Consider the following 20,564-nt stretch of genomic DNA (forward strand, 5'->3'; position numbering starts at 1 on the left):
CTTCTGATGATAAGTATAGACTTTTTTACATGTACTCTGGATTTATTTGTCCACATTGTAACTAGGGTGAAGGGGGTAGGCAGGGACAATTTAACAATATATAGCTAGAGGCTTGAGGACCACTACCCACCTGGGGGGAACATTAATTCAAAGGGGGATGAAGGGGGCGGAGCCTAGCAGTGCAACGGAGTGGTCGACATATCCAGCAGCTCCAACCGCCAAAACTAAAATCGACTAATTATAAGAGGCATCCTACTTCTAACAACCAGCCCAACGACAGCATCACCATCGGCACACAGACCCGAAGCGGCCGATTCCATATTTTCAACCCTAAAGCAAGAAATACAGCAACCGTGGCACCAAGGCCTACCACGTGAGCAGCCAGCCTCTAGTTACCTTAGGCGGCCTCACGAAGTGGAGCGACCCGGACACGACAGCACTGCTGCCAGCCCAGCCTAAACCCTACACTGCCGTAGAGATGGGTAGAATATCCAATAAGCCGCCGGCGGGCTACCCCGGGACGCAGCGCGACATCAGCTAGATGCTGCAATCCCCGGCAATGGTCACGGCAACGAGCTCCCGGGAGCACTCACCCCCGCAAGACTCAGTACCCTCACGATCGGACGGACGGGTCTCACTTCAGAGCCCAGCACGGTCTGAGGGAGGACAGTAACACACGCAGGAGGTATTAGCTCCGGCCTCAAAGCAAGACATTCAGGATATGCTTACCAGCCTACAGCGTAACCTCAGGAGCATGTGGGAAGCGGATTTAGGGGTACTCACTACTGAGGTAAAGGCCTTTACGGCCCGCACCCAAGTCAATTAAAAAGATGTGTCCGACCTTAAGAAAGACTTAAAGGCACTGAGAGACCAGGTCCAACACATACAAGCAAACCAAGCATAAACATGCAAACAGATGAACATACTGGACGACAGGGGGAGAAGGAAGAACATTAAAATATGGGGAGTACCAGAATCTATCCCCCTAGAAGAACTACCACACTACATACGGCGACTGGTAGCCTCACTCCTGATGGCAACATAAGCCAAACGCTTTACCTTCGATGGGGTATACAGAATAGCAAAGCCATCACAAGCCTCAGCTTCAGCACCACGCGACATAATACTCCGATGTCAAACAATATCTGACAGGATAAACCTGTTAGCAGCACAGAAGGGACAATCCCCTTACAAATTTGAAAGCAGCCACATATCATTCTTCCAAGATCTGTGCAGAGCCACATTGCTGTGGAGAAAATCTATGCAACCCCTGACAAAAATCCTACAGACAGCAGGCCTTACTTACAGATGGGCAATACCGAGATCCCTGTGGATTACCAAGGAGGAGAACTCATATAAAGCCGCGGACATACCCACCCTACTCACAGCACTGGGCCTCTTACCACAAAGCGCAGCCAACCAAGGGACACACCACACACCCTCGGATACAGCGGCCTCCAACCTTACACCTGAGCCCGGAAAACCAAGGGATCAAAGACCGGACTAGATACCTGAACTGGGACAATCCATGCCATAAAACGTTAAACGTACCGAGAAAGACCTAATCTAGCTGGTACCTCATATAGACGAAATAGATATCTGGAGGTAATATGGCGGACGGCCTGCACCATGACACCAACCCCCCCCTCCCCCCCCCACTGCCCTGGGGATAGAGGGTAAGATACACAAAGGAGCATCACACCTAACACCACTAGCCTAACACACAGGGGCAAACCAACAACAACCAAACAGCCAATCCTGACTAAACCCTGGCAAGACACAGACAACCACACTCCACACCACCCACCACTCTCACGCAGACGAATGTAAGTGCACAACACCATTTACAGAGACGGGTTGCTTAACAGCGCACACCCTGTACCAGAGACCCACCACCACTCTGACGCCAAGCCAAGGCGCGACCCGCCATAGACTAAACGCTCACCACTGGTAGAGGCAGTTAACTCGATATAACCAAGCAGCCGATTATTTCTGCAAAAGGTGCATAAGATGACTCAGCCCCAATAGTAGAACATATTGAAAAATGTGAAATTACATGTATATGCACACTATACTATGTTTGTACCTCTGACATTGCACCGAAAAAAAATGAATTTATAAAAAAAAAAGGGGGGGGGGGGGATAGACAATGACATGCCAATCCCCCATTATTGTATTAATACCCCTCAACTCACTGCACATGGGTGGAGGGGTAAATGGTATTGGGCAATGGAACTCTTTTGTATCATATTATTTAAAGGAACCCACATGCTGCCCATGGAACCATTGTCAAGTCCACCTTTCTGTTTATTTACAGGCTCCATCCCAATGAGACAGAGCCTATCAGTCACTGGGTATCAATAGGTAACAATCCCTATTTGTTTACACTCCTCACTGTTAAGTATTGGGGGTAAATAAGGGGAATATTAGGTAGGTCTCCCCAAATATATTTTCAGCGAGCTACTGATAGACTGAGAGCGGATCAGTGGCGCCCAGTCCAAGGCTTCCTTATTCAAGCGTTGGACTGCAACGGATGTACGTGGGCAACGTGATCACAACCAGATCCATACCCTTGAGTTAAGCCAGTGCTTAGGAACCTCCTCACATGCAATGAAATTGTCATTGTACCAGATGTATTCCTTTAAATTCGACACTTGAGAAATATCTATATATAGGATTTGGATGTAAAAAGCACCTTTAAAGGGCCACTATAGTGCCAGGAAAACATACTATAGGGCCCTGAGGGTGCCCCCACCCTCAGGGTCCCCCTCCCGCCCGGCTCTGGAAAGGGGAAAAGGGGTAAAACTTACCTTTTTCCAGCGCTGGGCGGGGAGCTCTCTGCCTCCGACCCTCCTCCGTTCCGCCCCGTCTGCTGAATGCGCACGCGCGGCAAGAGCTGTGCGCGCATTCAGCCGGTCGTATAGGAAAGCATTATCAATGCTTTCCTATGGACGCTTGCGTGCTCTCACTGGGATTTTTACAGTGACAATCACGCAAGCGCCTCTAGCGACTGTCAATGAGACAGCCGCTAGAGGCTTTAGGGGAAGGCTTAACCCATTTATAAACATAGCAGTTTCTCTGAAACTGCTATGTTTATAAAAAAAAAAAAAACACTTCATTAAGCTGAAGTGGTCTGGGTGCCTAGAGTGGTCCTTTAACAAATATGATAACTGCCAATCTGGTCGTAATCCACCGAATTTTTATAGCTGGCCTGCTTCCTGTGTTTAGCACAACATATAGAAATTGGCTAGGCTTTTCCAGCCATCAACTTGCCTCACATTTACTTTAAAACATTAAATTTTTTTATTTATTTTGCCTCATACAACATATTCAATCTAAGCTTAATTTAATCTTAAATAGAGAATAACATTTTATTTCAACATTGTGCAGGCAAAATTGTTAGCAAATGTTTAGATCTCTCTAAAATCAGAGGTTGAAAAACAGCCCTTCACCCCTCCTATCGATCAGTTCAGTCTGTGCCGACCCTGTGCCAATAAGCACAAAGAGAACAACGCTTTTCTCCGTTATCATGGAAAGCTTCCCTATGCATCTCTTCTGCTTTCCCTTAGCATAAAGAAGTATACCAGTGGAAGTAGGGAGGAGGGGCAGGCTCTGTGTGAGAGCAGACTGAAGAGAAACAGCCAGAATGATTTATTGCAGCAGCTTTGGGCAAGCAGTCTGACACTGGAAAGACAAAGAACAGATATGTTTTATTTACATACCACAAAGCAAACATTAGCCAAGTTTTGGGGACTTTTAGCCAGTTAAGGGAAGTTGGTCTGTGCTTTCCAAAACTGGGTATGCAGGAGAAGTGTCTTTCTGCAAGTGTAACACCCACTAAAACATGATTGGGAGAGGGGGCTGCCAAGCAAGCAGGAGGCAGGCTGAGAGAGCTCCTCAACTTGCATTTGATATTTGATTTTAATGAATAAGTCAAGTAATCCTGAACATATTGGACCTATACCTGCTGCATAAGCTACTTAAAGGGACACTATAGTCACCTGAACAACTTTAGCTTAATGAAGCAGTTTTGGTGTATAGAACATGCCCCTGCAGCCTCACTGCTCAAACCTCTGCCATTTAGGAGTTAAATCCCTTTGTTTATGAACCCTAGTCACACCTCCCTGCATTTGACTTGCACAGCCTTCCATAAACACTTCCTGTAAAGAGAGCCCTATTTAGGCTTTCTTTATTGCAAGTTCTGTTTAATTAAGATTTTCTTATCCCCTGCTATGTGAATAGCTTGCTAGACCCTGCAATAGCCTCCTGTATGTGATTAAAGTTCAATTTAGAGATTGAGATACAATTATTTAAGGTAAATTACATCTGTTTGAAAGTGAAACCAGGTTTTTTTTTTCATGCAGGCTCTGTCAATCATAGCCAGGGGAGGTGTGGCTAGGGCTGCATAAACAGAAACAAAGTGATTTAACTCCTAAATGACAGTGAATTGAGCAGTGAAATTGCAGGGGAATGATCTATACACTAAAACTGCTTTATTTAGCTAAAGTAATTTAGGTGACTATAGTGTTCTTTAAGACTCCTGAGCACATCTTGGACCGACACTCCCGGCTCTGTCAAGCTCTTGCTGGGTCCTGAAACTACCTGCGGCCTGTTTGCTCGAGGGCAAGGGACGCAACCGATCTCTCGCCTGATAATTGACTCAAGTGCTGCCTGGGTCACGTTCCCCACCCCTCTGGGCCGGTGGGGGTTATCCCGATCCCCTCTGGGTCAGCACTGCACCAACTTCTCCATACCAGCCGCCTGCCTTGCTGAAACTCTGCTGAGAAGCTAAATCGGGCCTACAGCAAGATGGCTGCCAAGCAGCTGCAGAACACACAACATTCGGCACCAAAAATGGTTGGCCCTTCTGGCGCGCCTGTCACAATGTCAGAGAAACTTGAGGCAATCTTTGAGTTGTTCTGGATGAAGCTTGAGAATCGTGCACAGCATCTAAGTCTGCTGGTGGAGCTCAGAGCGAAGGACCAAAGAGGGCCCAACCGGGCACAGCTTCCATCATACTCACCTCTACTGTTGTAGTTTGCCCTCCTAGGCTGGGAGTCATTTGGGGTTCGACCCCCATACGCCACCCACGTCTGCGAAGGACTGCTCAGACCCTCCGAAAGAGGCGGCAGACCCTTCCACAGTCCCCCATTGGAAAAGGACTTGGCCTCGGAGAGACACTAAGTCTATGGAATTGTGGTGCCGGCTATCAGACGGGCCTCGGGCTGGAGAGGCGCCGCACCCGGTCTCCACTGCACAGCCTCCTTGGGACTGAGTTCGGATAAACGCATTAAGCCGCATTTTTTCTGCATAGTTTACCACGTTTGACAAAATAGTACTCGTGTAATACTTAGTATACTCCCGAACTAAGCTTATCCACTTACTTTCATGATTTTATTCGCTATGTCTAACTTGCCTTCTGTCTCTACCCGCTTAGTTTTAGCCATATGTGTCTCGCCTAAATCTATTACACCAAAAAATTAATGATGTTGTTATCTTAAAATGCCACATATCTATCCTATGTATTTTGAACTGCCTGCTATAGCTGTTGGGGCATTGTGGGCTTGTCTGCATTCATCTCTATGCACTGCAAAAAATAATAAATAAATAAATAAAAAAAAAAATGAGGAGTATTTATTAATACTAAGGAATATTGTATTAATTGTATAGGAAAAGTCAAGCCAGATTGTTAGAAAACTAAAAACTTATGTCTGTCATGACAGGTTTAATTTTACATGTAAACATATTATCTGGAAAATAATTGCACTCTCTCTAAAAAACAAAGCAAAAAAAAACTACAGATTTATTTTTTTATAAATGAATATAATTATGCTAATAGCTTTGTAGATGACAAGTTCATTTTTAACAGAGGAAAGAATTGTAAGCAGTAAGTAACAGTCTGTGCTCCCTAGCCTTCATTGCCAATGTCAGCCAAGGACATTAATGGTATTATCAGAGGGGGAGGGAAAGTATTCATAATTTTGAGGATCACTGAAGATGACAGCTGTTTCTTTTCCATGATGTACACACCCACAAGAAGAATAACTACAGTACAATCAGTTGAAATCAGGTAAACCAATGTATATACTGTACTTTAAAGGAACACTATAATGAATGCTGTATTCCTAACTATAGTGTTTCTCTGTCCCCAACCCCACATCAGTTAAAGGATTAAACCCTTTAAAAGACACCTTATTTCAGTGCCTAGGTCCCTTAGCGTTGGCTCTGTCTCCGCCTTCTCCAATGTCAGCGACGCATATGTACTAGGCCGTCCCCGTAGGAAAGCACTGAAACAATGCTTTCCTATGGGGAATTTGAAGACCCTAAATGTCCTCATGCATAATGTGAGGACCTGCAATATAAGCATGTTTTAGATTGCAGGGTTTAGGGGACAGAGACAGTGCACCCAGAACACTTCAATGAGATAAAGTGGTTTGGGAGCCTATAATGTCCCTTTAATAAAGTCTATATTAAACCCACAAAATTAGCCACAACCTTAATAAAACTCTTTTCTGCTGCATATTAAACAGTTCATTAATTTTAGTATGGAACAGACGTACAAATGTATCATAAATATTTAAAGCACATAATTTTGTACTTGTCATGGCTCCCGGTTCCTCTGCCGGCGTTGCTGCACACAAACTAAGCAGCCATGCTGACAGAGATGTTTCAGACTTACCTTGGCCCCGGCGGGCAGCTGCCTGGTCTCCCTCTGTTCCGGTCAACAGCGGGTGCGACGTTCTTAGGAACGCCAGCTGCTGCGGTTTGGGCTTTTCTAAGAAACTTACCTTCGCCCACATCAAAGATCATAGACACGCACGTACGTTTTGGGGTCAGAGATAGCCAATTACAGCCTAAGGAGGGTTATTTAAAGCTAAATTACCTTTTTATCAGGGAAGCATAACATAATAAAAATAGTAAAATATGATTCTCACCCACCCTAAAAATAAACCCACTACAGTACATCTAACCTGAATCTATCACAGTCAGTCAGAATCTGATGGAAATGGAATATCAGACACAAGCTGGAGGGATAGGTTCTCCCCCCACTTGGGTTGGTGTTGGGGAAAAAATAACAGGTTTAGTCACTAAGGTGAAAATTGTCAGATATTCAAAATTAATTTCATATTTAAAGCCAGAGTAGCTGAACAGGAAATAGGTGACTGAGAAAATATACAGTTCAACTGTTTAAGCCTTACATTTGAAATTCATCTTTAATTCCTGAGTTTTCTCACTATTGTAAATAGGTTGGATTTAACATTCCAATATAGACTGATTCTTTCCTTTACTGTTCACGTTGCAAAATATGTATTTAATGAGCACTACCATCACTACTGTGTGCGCAAAGTGTGCATGTATGTGTGTGTGTGTCTTTGTATCCACATACAGAAATGCATAGTCAGCAATTACCCTTATTAAATGTATTGTATAGATAATCTTATGTATTATTCATAGTTCCAATACAAGAAAATGCAATGTGTACCTTATACACTCAGTGTCCTTTTATTTTTATACACACAGAATGATGTATTTATTAATTGGAAAGAATCCATTATAAGGGTTTCATCATATATGGCGTGCTTTTTACATTTCAACAACATATCCTTTGGGTATGAGAGTTCTAAGGTATGAGAGTTCTAAACGATCGCATATCACAGAGATAACAGCTGACCTTATCTTATATGCTTAAATAAATCCGTGATTTAATGCACAAATCAGCATGCTGCATGTCCATAAATATCTCTTCCGGAGCAGAGGATTGCACATGGAGGTTAATACAACTCCTACGTAGTTTGATGCATGTAGGGTTTCCATATCCACCACAGAATACACCAAAGTACAGATTTACAAGTATCCACACAGAAACCAACAAAAGAAAAATTATACAAAAAATAATGTATTGTCTTCCAATCAGGAAAAGCAGAAAATCAGTGTTTTAAAATATTTTTTTTTTTTTTTTTTTTTTACATAAAGCTTGTAATTACATAAGCATGCTCTAAAAATATTGTGCAAAATGTACATAATAACAACGTTATAATAAAAAATAGAATCATCCTAGGAAGAGATCACATAAAAAACTGCATAATTCTAGCAGATTTAACTAAACACTATATAATTCTAGCAGATCTAAATTAAACACTATATAATTCTAGCAGATCTAAATGGAACACTGTATTGTTATAAGAGAATGGAAGGTGCTGCTGCAGTCCTATAATCAAACATCAGCATCATTCAATTCACCTTGCCATTTGCTGATCCCAGCCTAAAATGCCTGTTTTACAAGTTGTGCACTGGAGATAAGGGGTGCAAGGACTCCTGCACTTAAAGGGGACACAGAATCCTGCACTTACCCATCAGCAGCCAGATGGACCCACCAGACACTACGAGGAATGTAAGCATGTCTCCTTGTGCCGGTGTCTGCAGCATGGACCAGTGGAGGAGGAGAGGGGGAGACAGGGAGCAGAGCACCGCAGCACAGTCACTGCAGTGAGCAGCGGGCGGGATCACACACAGCAAGCACGCTAGTTTTGCGTCATGCGGTAGGACAGTATTTTTAGCTTCCTTTCTGCTGGGACCTCCTGCTTCCTTAAAGCCCAGGATGGATGGATGATGATGCTCTGCCTTTCAAATTAATACTCCTGCTGCACTGCATAGGGCCAGCACGTGTTCTGTGCACGGGATTAACCTCACATGACTGCTCATTACTACTATACAAGGAGAAAAGGGGGTTCATGGGGTCAATGGCCCTGACCACGACCTTTTAAAAAGACAAATTCCTGGATATAGATGCTCAAGGACGGGGTTGCTCAAGAGTAGTCTGCACTGGTGTCTGCAGCTAATGCCTATCATTTGTGTAGAATTATTGATACTAGTAATGTGATCTGCAAGAATTTATCCATGTAGTACAAGCAATTAAGGTGGCAGTTTGTACTGTACATAAGTAGAGCAAACATACGCCAAGCATTATAAGCCCCACAGTGCGCTTTAGTGGTTATGGTGCCAGGAGTGCCCTAGCGGTCCCCCATTTAAGTAGTAAGACTGTTTTAGAACGTTGAGTTTTGCAGGGCTTATACTCTCTGGCTGAGAGTATTCAGCTGTCACTCTAAGACTGTAAGCTATTAAGTGAGCCCTTCACAGTGGAGGTAGCAAAATCTCTTAAAGCAGCAATGTAATCCAGCCCTCTTCCCCCCCTCCCCTTAAAAAAAATGGGCATTTCATTAAAATAGAATCTTTAAGAAATGCTCATGACATGCGCACAGTTGCATTTATCGGCATATGTGCTAACCTTACCCTGAACCCCATTAACACAGTGAAATAGGTTATACTTTTGGAAATAATAGTCAACTGCTTTATTAATTAATTAATTAATTAATTAATTAATTAAGGTATACCAAATAGGGTCATTGCCAAAAAATATTATTAAAGCCAACAACCCCTCCCCCCCTGTAAAAACCAAGTGTAACACTGCCTAATCCACACTAAACCTCAGGATACCCACTTCCTCCTCCATCTACCCCCCGATTTAACCCGGCCATTCCCCGCTGCTGTGAAGAAAACAAGAAAAACATAACCTATCCAAATTCGGAAGTGTGGGAGTGACAACTAACAGGTAAGTTTAGGTTTAGTTTAGATGGTCACTTCATAAAATGGCCGGTATAAATACTCCCATTATAACTCCACCCCCAGCTTACTATATGTCACTCAACTTCCCCTAGCTGTTATGCCTACCTCCTGGCTCTGTCAAGGCCCACTCCCCTAGCTGCGCTGTTCTTTGGGCTACATTATGACTGTATTGGAATTTCATTGAAATTCCAACCTTGTCAAGAGATACAGAGACAAAGCAGGGACTACTTTGTATCTGTATTTTTCCTCCGCCTGACTTTCTTTGGCACAAGGAGCAGTCTAAATGTAAGTCCCTGCAGCCATCATCAGTGACGACTGCAGGAGTTGGCTGTGTCTAGAGAAGGTCTCGCAGGATCCCCCATACACCTCAATGCTGTACTCTCGCACATGTTCAGCACCAAGGAGGACCACACCAGACCAAGATGGCAGCGCCCGAGAGGGACAGGTTCAGGTTACTAGACTCCCCTTTACCTGCCCCTGGATCAGCAGCAACGATGTCACCGTTGGGGGACTTTGCAAATTCGGCAAAGTTCCCAAACGGTGACTGTATTATTTTGCAAAGACCCCAGATGATGACTACTCCACTTCAAGTGTGGTGGCCTAGGAATGCAAAGAAAGGCATTTTTTAATTACCTGAATCTCTCTTTTGCTGCAGCCACCATTTTCTTCCATAAATTCCTCTTCAGCTCCTGACGCTTCATCTGCCAAGAACCAACGCCAGCACTGTATTGTCCCGCACTCATGGCCTCATCCATGATGGTCCAATCCAGTGTTTCTTATAGAGGAGCAATGTGGACATAATGCGCATGTGCGGCAAATCCAACCAGGGACTCAAGCTTTGTTATAAGAAAGCATTAAATCAATGCTTTCCTGTGGGGGATTCCACGTTAAGTGACTGTGTTTTACTTGGTCAGTGCAGCGGAAGCACCTTTAGTGGCTATATAAACATTGCAGTTTCATAAAAATTATGTGTTTTTCATTGCTGGATTAAAAAAAAGACCACTGGTTGAGATGAAGTGGTCTGGGCGACTATAGTGTCCCTTTAAGCAGGAGTTTCTGGATCAACAACAGCTGTAATAAAGTCGTGGAGCGACATCAAGCAGACTTCAAGCAAGAAGTCAAACTATTCTAAAGCGGCTTGACACCGTAGTGCACTGTAGTGGTTATGGTGCTTGGAGTGTTTCTTTAACAGAGACTAATATATAAGGGGGAATGGTCTCCTCCTAAGCGTACAATAGTTTTAAATTATTATTATTTTAATTATTACATGTCTCTTTTGAGCTGTAAAGTGCACTTTTGAAACTGCTATGTTTTCAGCTGCATGGTTAAACTACAGGGACCTGGCACCCAGACCACTTCATTGAGCTGATGTGATCTGGGTGTCTGTAGTGTGTGTGCATCTGCATGCACTGGCGTACATACCGCGGTCGCAGCCCTGCGACCAGGGGCCTGCCGCCATGTGTTGCGGCCCCGGCCCGCTCAGAGTAAGCACGGGGGTGGGGGGGGGCCACGGATCAATTTTCACACTGGGGCCCCATGGGTCGTGTTTACGTTACTGTGCCTACTCTGCTTTAACACCAAGCATGCACCTGTGGTTCGCCGGGCCACAAAGATGTCCATTGTGGGCCGCATGCGGCCCGCGAGTTTGACATGCTTGGTTTAAATGTCTAAACCAACAGAGTGACAGGAGAGAGCAGGAGAACCCTCTCACAGTAGGTTCTAATGCAGTGATGGCGAACCTATGGCACGCGTGCCACAGGTGGCACGCCGGGCCCTTTCTGTGGGCACGCGGCCATAGGTTCGCCAATAATGCAGAGTAGGCACCTGCGTGCCTGAAACGGCAGGCGCCTACTCTGCTTCCGGGTCGGGAGGCAGGGGGAGGGATCTTTGCAGCAGCTCCCCTGTCCTCCCGCGAGCAAGCTGTGTGGAGCGTTGCCGCGCGTTACCATGGCAACGCTCCACACAGCATCGCGCGGGAGGACAGGGGAGCTGCTGCAAAGATCCCTCTCCCTGCCTCTCGACCCGGAAGACTGCTTGCCACCACCGGACCACCAGGGATGGCTGTGTCCCCCCCTTCCTTCATTAGAGGTAAGGAGGAAGGGGGGGACTAATTTAATATACTTTTTATTTTATTTTTTTATTACTTAAATACCCCCCCTAACCCCCCATACAGCACCCCTACCCCCCCACACAGCACCCCTACCCCCCACAGAGTACCCCTACCCCCCCACACACAGTACCCCTACCCCCCCCACACACAGTACCCCTACCCCCCCACACACAGTACCCCTACCCCCCCACACAGCACCCCTACTCCCCCATACAGCACCCCTACTCCCCCATACAGCACCCCTACCCCCCCATACAGCACCCCTACCCCCCCACACAGAGCACCCCTACCCCCCCACACACAGTACCCCTACCCCCCACACAGCACCCCTACCCCCCATACAGCACCCCTACCCCCCCATACAGCACCCCTACCCCCCCACACACAGCACCCCTACCCCCCCACACACAGTACCCCTACCCCCCCACACACAGTACCCCTACCCCCCCCACACAGCACCCCTACCCCCCCATACAGCACCCCTACCCCCCCATACAGCACCCCTACCCCCCACAGAGTACCCCTACCCCCCACACACAGTACCCCTACCCCCCCCCACACACAGTACCCCTACCCCCCCACACACAGTACCCCTACCCCCCACACAGCACCCCTACCCCCCCATACAGCACCCCTACCCCCCATACAGCACCCCAACCCCCCCACAGAGTACCCCTACCCCCACACACAGTACCCCTACCCCCCACACACAGTACCCCTACCCCCCCACACACAGTACCCCTACCCCACCCACACAGTACCCCTACCCCCCCACACAGCACCCCTACCCCCCCACACACAGTACCCCTACCCCCCCACACACACAGTACCCCTACCCCCCACACACACAGTACCCCTACCCCCCCACAAAGTACCCCTACCCCCAACCAGTATCCCTAACCCCCCCACAGTACCCCTACCCCCACAAATTACCCCTACCCCCACACAGTACCCCTACCCCCCACACAGTACCCCTACCCCCACACACACAGTACCCCTACCCCCACACACACAGTACCCCTACCCCCCACACACACAGTACCCCTACCCCCACACACACAGTACCCCTACCCCCCACACACACAGTACCCCTACCCCCCCACACAGTACCCCCACCCCCACACACAGTACCCCCCCACACACAGCAGCCCTACCCCCCACATAGCACCCCTACTCCTCACAGCACAGCACCCCTACCCCTGCACAGCAGCCGTACCCCCCACACAGCACAGCACCCCTGTCTAACACACACACCACCACTCATACACACAGCACCCCTCACACACACACCACCCCTCACACACACACACACCACCCCTCAAACACACCCCTCACACACACACAGCACCCCTTATACACACACACAGCACCCCTCATACACACACACAGCACACACAGAAACCCTCAGACACACACAGCACCCCTCAATGCCCCTTAAATTACACCCCTCAATGCAGTATGTGTGTGTATTCAGCAGTCTGTGTGTGTGTGCGTGTGTGTGTATTCAGCAGTATGTGTGTGTGTGTGTCTGTGTGTGTGTGTATTCAGCAGTCTGTGTGTGTGTGTATTCAGCAGTCTGTGTGTGTGTACTCAGCGGACTGTGTGTATGTATTCAGCAGTCTGTGTGTGTACTTAGCAGTCTGTCTGTATGTGTATTCAGCAGACTGTGTGTGTGTGTATTCAGCAGTCTCTGTATTCAGCAGTCTTGTGTGTGTATATTCAGCAGACTGTGTGTATGTATTGTATTTGTTGGAGATACTAATAAATATAAGCTTAATTTGATCTATTTATATAATTATTTAAAATTTGTATTATTGAACTCTCTGCTGTTGTGTTCTTTTAAAACAAAAGTTGTTAATTAGTTCGGACAACAGTACGAGTTGTTTTTTCTAAACTTAAACCTCAGTATTGAGGTTTAATTGCCGTGTTGGCACTTTAAGGAAAAAAAAGTTGGCATGTATTGCGGTTTATGGGCACTCGGGCTCAAAAAGGTTCGCCATCACTGTTCTAATGCTCTCTGTCAAAGTAATATTTTTCTAGCAAGAGCTTCTTACAGCAGAAAGGGCTTAGGGCAAGGCAATACTTGGTAGGGTGGGTGTCGCATTAAAGTAACACATAGAGAGCTCCAACTCTGGTATAGCTAGCATGCTGGAGAGATGGTAAGCCCATAACAAATTCTAAACCAATTTAATCCATAATTTATATTAGCTGTGAACATGATTATGACAGTGTAATTTGAAGGGATTGTTTTGTTTTTTTAATTGAAGCCATCTAAAAACTAGTGACAAGATGCAGCTTTATTCTGAGTATGGTTACTCAATGTGCAGTGGCGTACATACCGGGGTCGTGACTGCGACCGGCCTGGCCCAGCAGGGGGCCCGGCCGCCCTGCGACCCTGGTATGAATGCCAGTGTGGCCAGTCTCCTCTCCTGGGGGGCCACCTCAGGACCCCCCGAGGCTGGCCCTGGTGTCACCGGGCGGCCGATCCTGCAGGCACGCGAGGGAGCACTCTCCCCTGGGTGCTCCCTCTTCAGCTCCCTCGCGCACCGCACTGATACCGGAGCCGGAAGATGACGTCATCTTCCGGCTCCAGCATCAGTATGCGGCGCGCGAGGGAGCCCAGGAGCCCAGCAGCACCACTGGACCCCAGGGAATCCCCTCAGCACTCCAAAAGGTAAGGAGGCTGGGGGATTAAATAAAAAAAAAAACATGTGTTAGTATTTGTGTGTGTTAGTGTGTGTGTGTTAGAGTGTGTGTCTGTCAGTGAGTGTGTCTGTTATTGAATGTGTGTCTGCTAGTGAGTTTGTCAGTGAGAGTGTATGTTTTGTAAGTGAGTGTGTATGTATGTCTGTCGCTGAGTGTGTCTCTGTCAGTAAATGTGTGTGTCTGTTAGCTAGTGTGTATGCGTCTGTTCGTGACAGTGTATGTGTGTGTGTCTTCAGCACTTACCTTTCTCCAGCGCCGGACTCCCTTGGCGCTGAGGATCCCTCCGCCTCTCGCTCCGAATGCGCATGCGCGGCAAGAGCCGCGTGTGCATTCAAACCGCCCATAGGAAAGCATTACTGAATGCTTTCCTATGGACGTTCAGTGTCTTCTCACTGTCATTTTCACAGTGAGAATCGCGGAAGCTCCTCTAGCGGCTGTCAATGAGACAGCCACTAGAGGCTGAATTAACCCTTAGTGAAACATAGCAGTTAAAACTAGAAGGAACTGACACCCAGACCACTTCATTGAGCTGATGTGATCTGGGTGTCTGTAGTGGTCCTTTAAGTGTGTGTGCATCTGCATGCACTGGTGTACACACAGGGGTCGCAGCCCTGGAAACCCCTGCGACCAGGTGCCCTGCTCATTTGTCCAAGGGTTGTATTTATGAGCAGTGTTTGTACGTTTTAATGTCATTATGTTTTTGTATGGAATATGTGTGTGATTATGTCGGTTTTATTTGTGTGTACTATTGCCACTTGAATGCAGTGATGTTCTTCTATTTAATGTTTGCGTTTGAATGCAAGGGTGTTTCTATGTAGTGTGAGCTTTAAAAAGCAGGTGTTCTTTTGTGTGTAGTGTTGGTGTTTGAATGAAGGGGTGCTTGTATATAATTTTCGCATTTTAATACAGGGGTGTGTTTGTAATGATTGTGTTTGATTGCAAGTATGTGTTTGCATGTAGTGTTGGTGTTTGCATGCTTGGGTGTATGCACAAATACACATACACTGCCACATACATTTAAGGTCAAATATATAAACAGATATACATACTTACACAGATATACATACACATTGAAACACACACTGACACATTGACACACAAATACATACAGACACTGACACATACATGCTAATTCACTGACACACATAGATACACACTCACTCACACACATACACACACAGATGTATACACTGACACATACGCACTCACGGACAGACACATATACACATACACCCTGTTCAAAATTATTATGCAAATTATGTTTTTCTCATTTAACTAAATAATTGATGTAAATAACAGTCAGCATAATTCTCATGTTATCAACTATTAAGAGTACAATTCAAATTTTATTGAACAAACCTCCTAATGATAACAGTATTTTTTTTAAACATAAAAAACTTACAATGCACTGTTCCAAGTTATTATGCAGAGTAAGTTTCAAAACACTTTATAGGTTGTAATAACTGAAAATTGTCATTTGTTGTGTTTGCAGCATATTTACTGAAATCAAAAGCTATTTCAATCAAACTTATAACAACATTTTAACTTTTTAAACATTTTAACAGGTCACGTTACATTTGACCCCTTATTTGATAGCAGCTTCACAAGTCTTGCATCCATTGAACTTGTGAGTTTTTGGACAGTTTCTGCTTGAATTTGTTTGCAAGATGTCAGAATAGCCTCCCAGAGCTGATGTTTGCATGTAAACTGCCTACCCACCCTCATAGATCTTTTGCTTGAGGATGCTCCAAAGATTCTCAATAGGATTGAGGTCAGGGGAGGATGGAGGCCACACCATGACTTTCTCTCCTTTTATCCCCATAGCAGCCATTGATGCAGAGGTATTCTTTGCAGCATGAGATGGTGTCATCCATGAAGATGATTTTATTTCGGAAAGCATAGTTCTTCCTTCTGTACCAGGGAAGAAAGTGGTCAGTCAGAAACTCCACATGCTTTGCAGAGGTCATCTTTACACCTTCGGGGACCCTAAAGGGGCCTACCAGCTCTTTTCTCATGATTCCGGCCCAAAACATGACTCCACCACCGCCTTGCTGACGTTGCGGCCTTATTGGAACAGGGTGGCTGTCCACCAACCATCCACTACTCCATCCATCTGGACCATCCAGATTTACAAGGCACTCATCAGTGAACAGGACTGTTTCAAAATTAGTCTTCATATATTTTTCTGCCCAATGCAGCTGTTTCTGCTTGTGAGCATTGGTTAGTGGTGGCCAAATAGAAGGTTTATGCACAGTTGCAAGACTCTGGAGGACTCTGCACCTTGATGTCCGTGGGACTCCAGAGGCACCAGCAGCTTCAAATATCTGTTTGCTGCTATGTAATGGTATTTTAGCAGCTGCTCTCTTGATCCGATGCATGGATCTGGTAGAAATCTTCCTCAATGTGCCTTTATCTGCACGAACCTGTCTGTGCTCTGAATCAGCCACAAATCTCATAATAGTGCGATGATCACGCTTAAGTTTTCGTGAAATATCTAATGTTTTCATACCTCGTCCAAGGCATTGAACTATTTCACTCTTTTCGGCAGCAGAGCGATCCTTTTTCTTCCCCATATTGCATGAAAAGGGTGCTCTGCTTAATAATGTGGGACACCCTCCTTTAGTAGTTTCTCCTTAAATTGGGCTCACCTGGCAATCTAATTATCACAGGTGTCTGAGATTGTTTTCAGTGATCAAAAGAGCCCTGAGACACAATGCCATCCATGAGTTAAACTGAAAAACGAAATATTTAATATTTGTGACACTTAAATAGAATTTGCATAATAATTTGGAACAGGGTGTAGATGTACACACTGACAAATACACAAATACACATGTAATCAATTTTAATTACTCTCCTATTAACATATTTTTTATGTGCAGGAGGGTGGCTTCCTTGGAGTCCTGAGGCTGGCTGAGTCTAATAGGAGTGTGAGTCTGGAGAAGGCACTGTCTTCCTTCTCCCCCTCCTGCCTGCTCCCTGCCTCTCCCACAGCTCTCTCCCTGTATCTTGGAGGAAGTGACCGATTCCTTCAGAATCAGCTACCCGACCCATGTTCAGAAATACTATCTGATGGCCCATGCACTTGGGGCCAACTGATGCCCTCCTCCCCCAGGTAGTTGGCCCTGGTGCCATTGCACTGGCTGTAGTTCTAGCGCTGGTTCTGCCAGGTTGGGAACTCCTGCCCAACATGATTAATTGTTGCAAGGTCCCCATCCTTCTTTTGGGATTTTCCCTACTAACCACGCAGCATAGCCTCTCGTAGGATAACTAGATGAATTCAGATATGCTGAGCTTTTATCTATAATGTCAGGATGAAGAAAGCCCCAGGGTGTAGCTCCTCCACCATAGAGAATTAATAGTCAAATAGTTTCTCTACAACTCTTCTACATTTATTGCTCATTCTCAATGTTATCCTGTTGGCAACAACATGTTGAGTACAAACAAGCATTCTTATTTTACCTGGACTCCTTGCTTCCAAATATATGCCTCAATTTAACAAGTTTTTCTAACAATTTAATATTTTTGTATAAACTTTTCAAATAATTTTTTCAAAATATTAACCTGTTGTACCGCTACTTGCACTAAATTACAAACTCTAATGCAGTTGCTCTGGTCTATATAGCAAATCAATCAGACCATGAGGTTTCACTACTCCTGAGGAAGTTCTGATGATACCTTCTTATAATCTGGGGACTATTTAAAAACTTTTTCCACCAGCCTTCTTGTATTTTTGTTATACAGAAACTTCTACTCCTTTTAATTAAGTCAAACAAAATAAACATGGTAAGTTAGATGGAATGCAAATGTAATATAGCAAATAGGAGCAAGGCAGGGCAGGATTAAATGTTCTATCGTGAATTCTTGCCCAGAAAATCAGAAGAAGGGGGTAACCTCCAGAGATGAGGAATCAAAGAAGACAGAAGTGAAGGGGGAAAATGGAAAGAAAGAGAAAAAAAGAGAGTTAAATATAGGAGATTATCTATTTTTACACAGCCCACCAATACTTCCTCTAAAGCCTTCTCACACAGACCCCATATAGTATCTCATTAAATCTCTAAATGTTTGCACCAATTTATGGTTGGGATGGCAGCAATAACTTTATCATTTTGACAGACACATACTCAGGAAAACAAGCATGTTAGTGATACCGGAGAAACTGACGGAAGCCAAGCACAGAGAGATGGACACAGGTTTCTTCAGGAAGGAAGAGATTCTTTATTGGATCACCGATCGGGACTCAGAGGGACTAGCGTCACCAAAATACAGCAAATTCTGAGCCCCGGACAATAGTGCAGGCTCCTTATATAGGCATATAACTCCTCCCATATTAAGCTCCACCCGCACATTCCCTTGACCAATCAACACAAATAAGAATTAACTTCCTGTTTGACCGCATGGCTTGTCCAGCACAATGGAGGAGGGGGAATACTACATCCTGTATTCTTGCACATGCTCCGTACACTACTGATCGTATCTTGCCTCGTGCAACCAACTGATCGATACGTCAGCATATGCACGTACACATGCCACGTGGTAATCTCGGCCTACTAAATTTATTTTTACCGAGATTCCACCACATTCCCCCCTTTGATGCCTCTTGATATTTTACAATTACTTGAGGCATCACTTAACCTTGGTTTGCTCACACCGCAAGTTACCTTGAACCAGACCAGACTTATCTTATGATGTGAATCTTCAACATTCATCTTCTTGCATTGGTTCTCCCTGATCTAGAGCCTTATATTTATATATCGCCATTATCTGTGCAGCAGCCTTCCTCTCTGCTATACTTCCTATCAGGCTTTGCACAGATCTAACTACTAAGGGTATAAGACACGGTAGGAGTAGACACAACAGTAAAATCAGTAGGACTCCACCTACCACTGCCTTAAGCCCTCCAAACCATTCATACCAGCTACCAAACCAACTACTTGGATTGTACCCTTTCCATACCTGAGTAGGCACATGCGCTAGTTTAACCATATGGCTAGTAAGCTCAGCTATTGCTTGCCCTTCGTCGTCTATTTGAAGACAGCAATTGCTTAGGTTAAACTTCCCACATACACCTCCCTCTACTGCCAAAAGGTAATCCAAGGCTAATCTATTTTGGTAGACTGCTGTCCTCATCCTGGTGTTATGCTTCGCTAGAAGATTGAGCGCTTGTGATGTCTCATTAGTGATAATCTCAACCACCGCCTGTAATCTTATAATACGGTTGAGCATATAAATAGGGGTTCTGTAACCAAAGGTACCATCCTCAGCCCACGTGGCTGGCCCATAATAATCTATGATACGCTGGGGAGGCCATTCATTATCTTCCCAGGTACCTATCTCTATGGGTCCCCTTTTCTTCCTATGATTCACATCATACACTTTAACACCTAAAGTCTCACCTGTTTCAATCGGTAACAAGAAGAAGGATGGTTTGAGCATACCCAGCACACATGCCCCTTCCCAGTCCTGTGGCAGCTCCGAATAGGCTTTCTTACCACAGATCCAGTACAAATTTGCTGGGGCTCTCCAGGTTGATGTGATGGATAGATCAAACCACACATCCTTTAAATTGGCATATCTAGCAAACGGGTTAGATGGTTCTGAGACATTTGAAGCCGACCACCAAGTTGTATTCTTTGTATCATCATCATAAGCTTTTTGCCCTAGACAAGTTAATTCTCCTACAGAAGTATTATACATTATTCCTTTCCTTGCTATGCAAACATAACCTATGATGGAGGTCTTTAATCTCCACTCAGATTTACTTCTAACACTCATATGATAATCGGCTTGTGTAGATATTAGTTGGTCAACTGCCTCAGAACCGGACATTACCTCCTTTGCTTCCCAAGGCCATTGGTCTCCCATGTTAGTACCTCCACACACATAGCAGTTGGTAACATTAAGACTACCGGCAATACTTTCAGCTAGGTCGATGAACAGGTTCTTAGCGTTATGGGGGATCTTATTATCTATACTCATCTCTTCATAAAAGGAGTGGTAGACTTGATGAGTCTGGGAGGATACCGTATCAGTCTCTATTCCTATAAACAATAATGTCCCAGGATCTAAACCCGTCCCGTATATCTGAAACCCAAATAAATTGCCATACTTATCTAAGAACTTG

At 45.2% G+C, this 20,564-nt stretch overlaps 1 protein-coding gene across 2 annotated transcripts in view; it reads right to left on the minus strand.

Annotated features, from left to right (window-relative positions):
• Window positions 1–8,646, minus strand: part of ACSL6 (acyl-CoA synthetase long chain family member 6) — a 193,465-nt gene extending 184,819 nt beyond the window's left edge. For both annotated transcript variants that reach the window (XM_063447422.1, XM_063447423.1), the window contains exon 1: window positions 8,352–8,646. In XM_063447422.1, the coding sequence (XP_063303492.1) occupies window positions 8,352–8,427 (76 nt within the window). In that variant the 5' untranslated portion in view covers window positions 8,428–8,646. The remainder of the gene's footprint in view (window positions 1–8,351) is intronic.
• Between the last annotated feature and the right edge of the window lie 11,918 nt (window positions 8,647–20,564).

The sequence above is a fragment of the Pelobates fuscus genome, chromosome 3 (assembly GCF_036172605.1).
Source record: "Pelobates fuscus isolate aPelFus1 chromosome 3, aPelFus1.pri, whole genome shotgun sequence".
Lineage (NCBI taxonomy): Eukaryota > Metazoa > Chordata > Amphibia > Anura > Pelobatidae > Pelobates > Pelobates fuscus.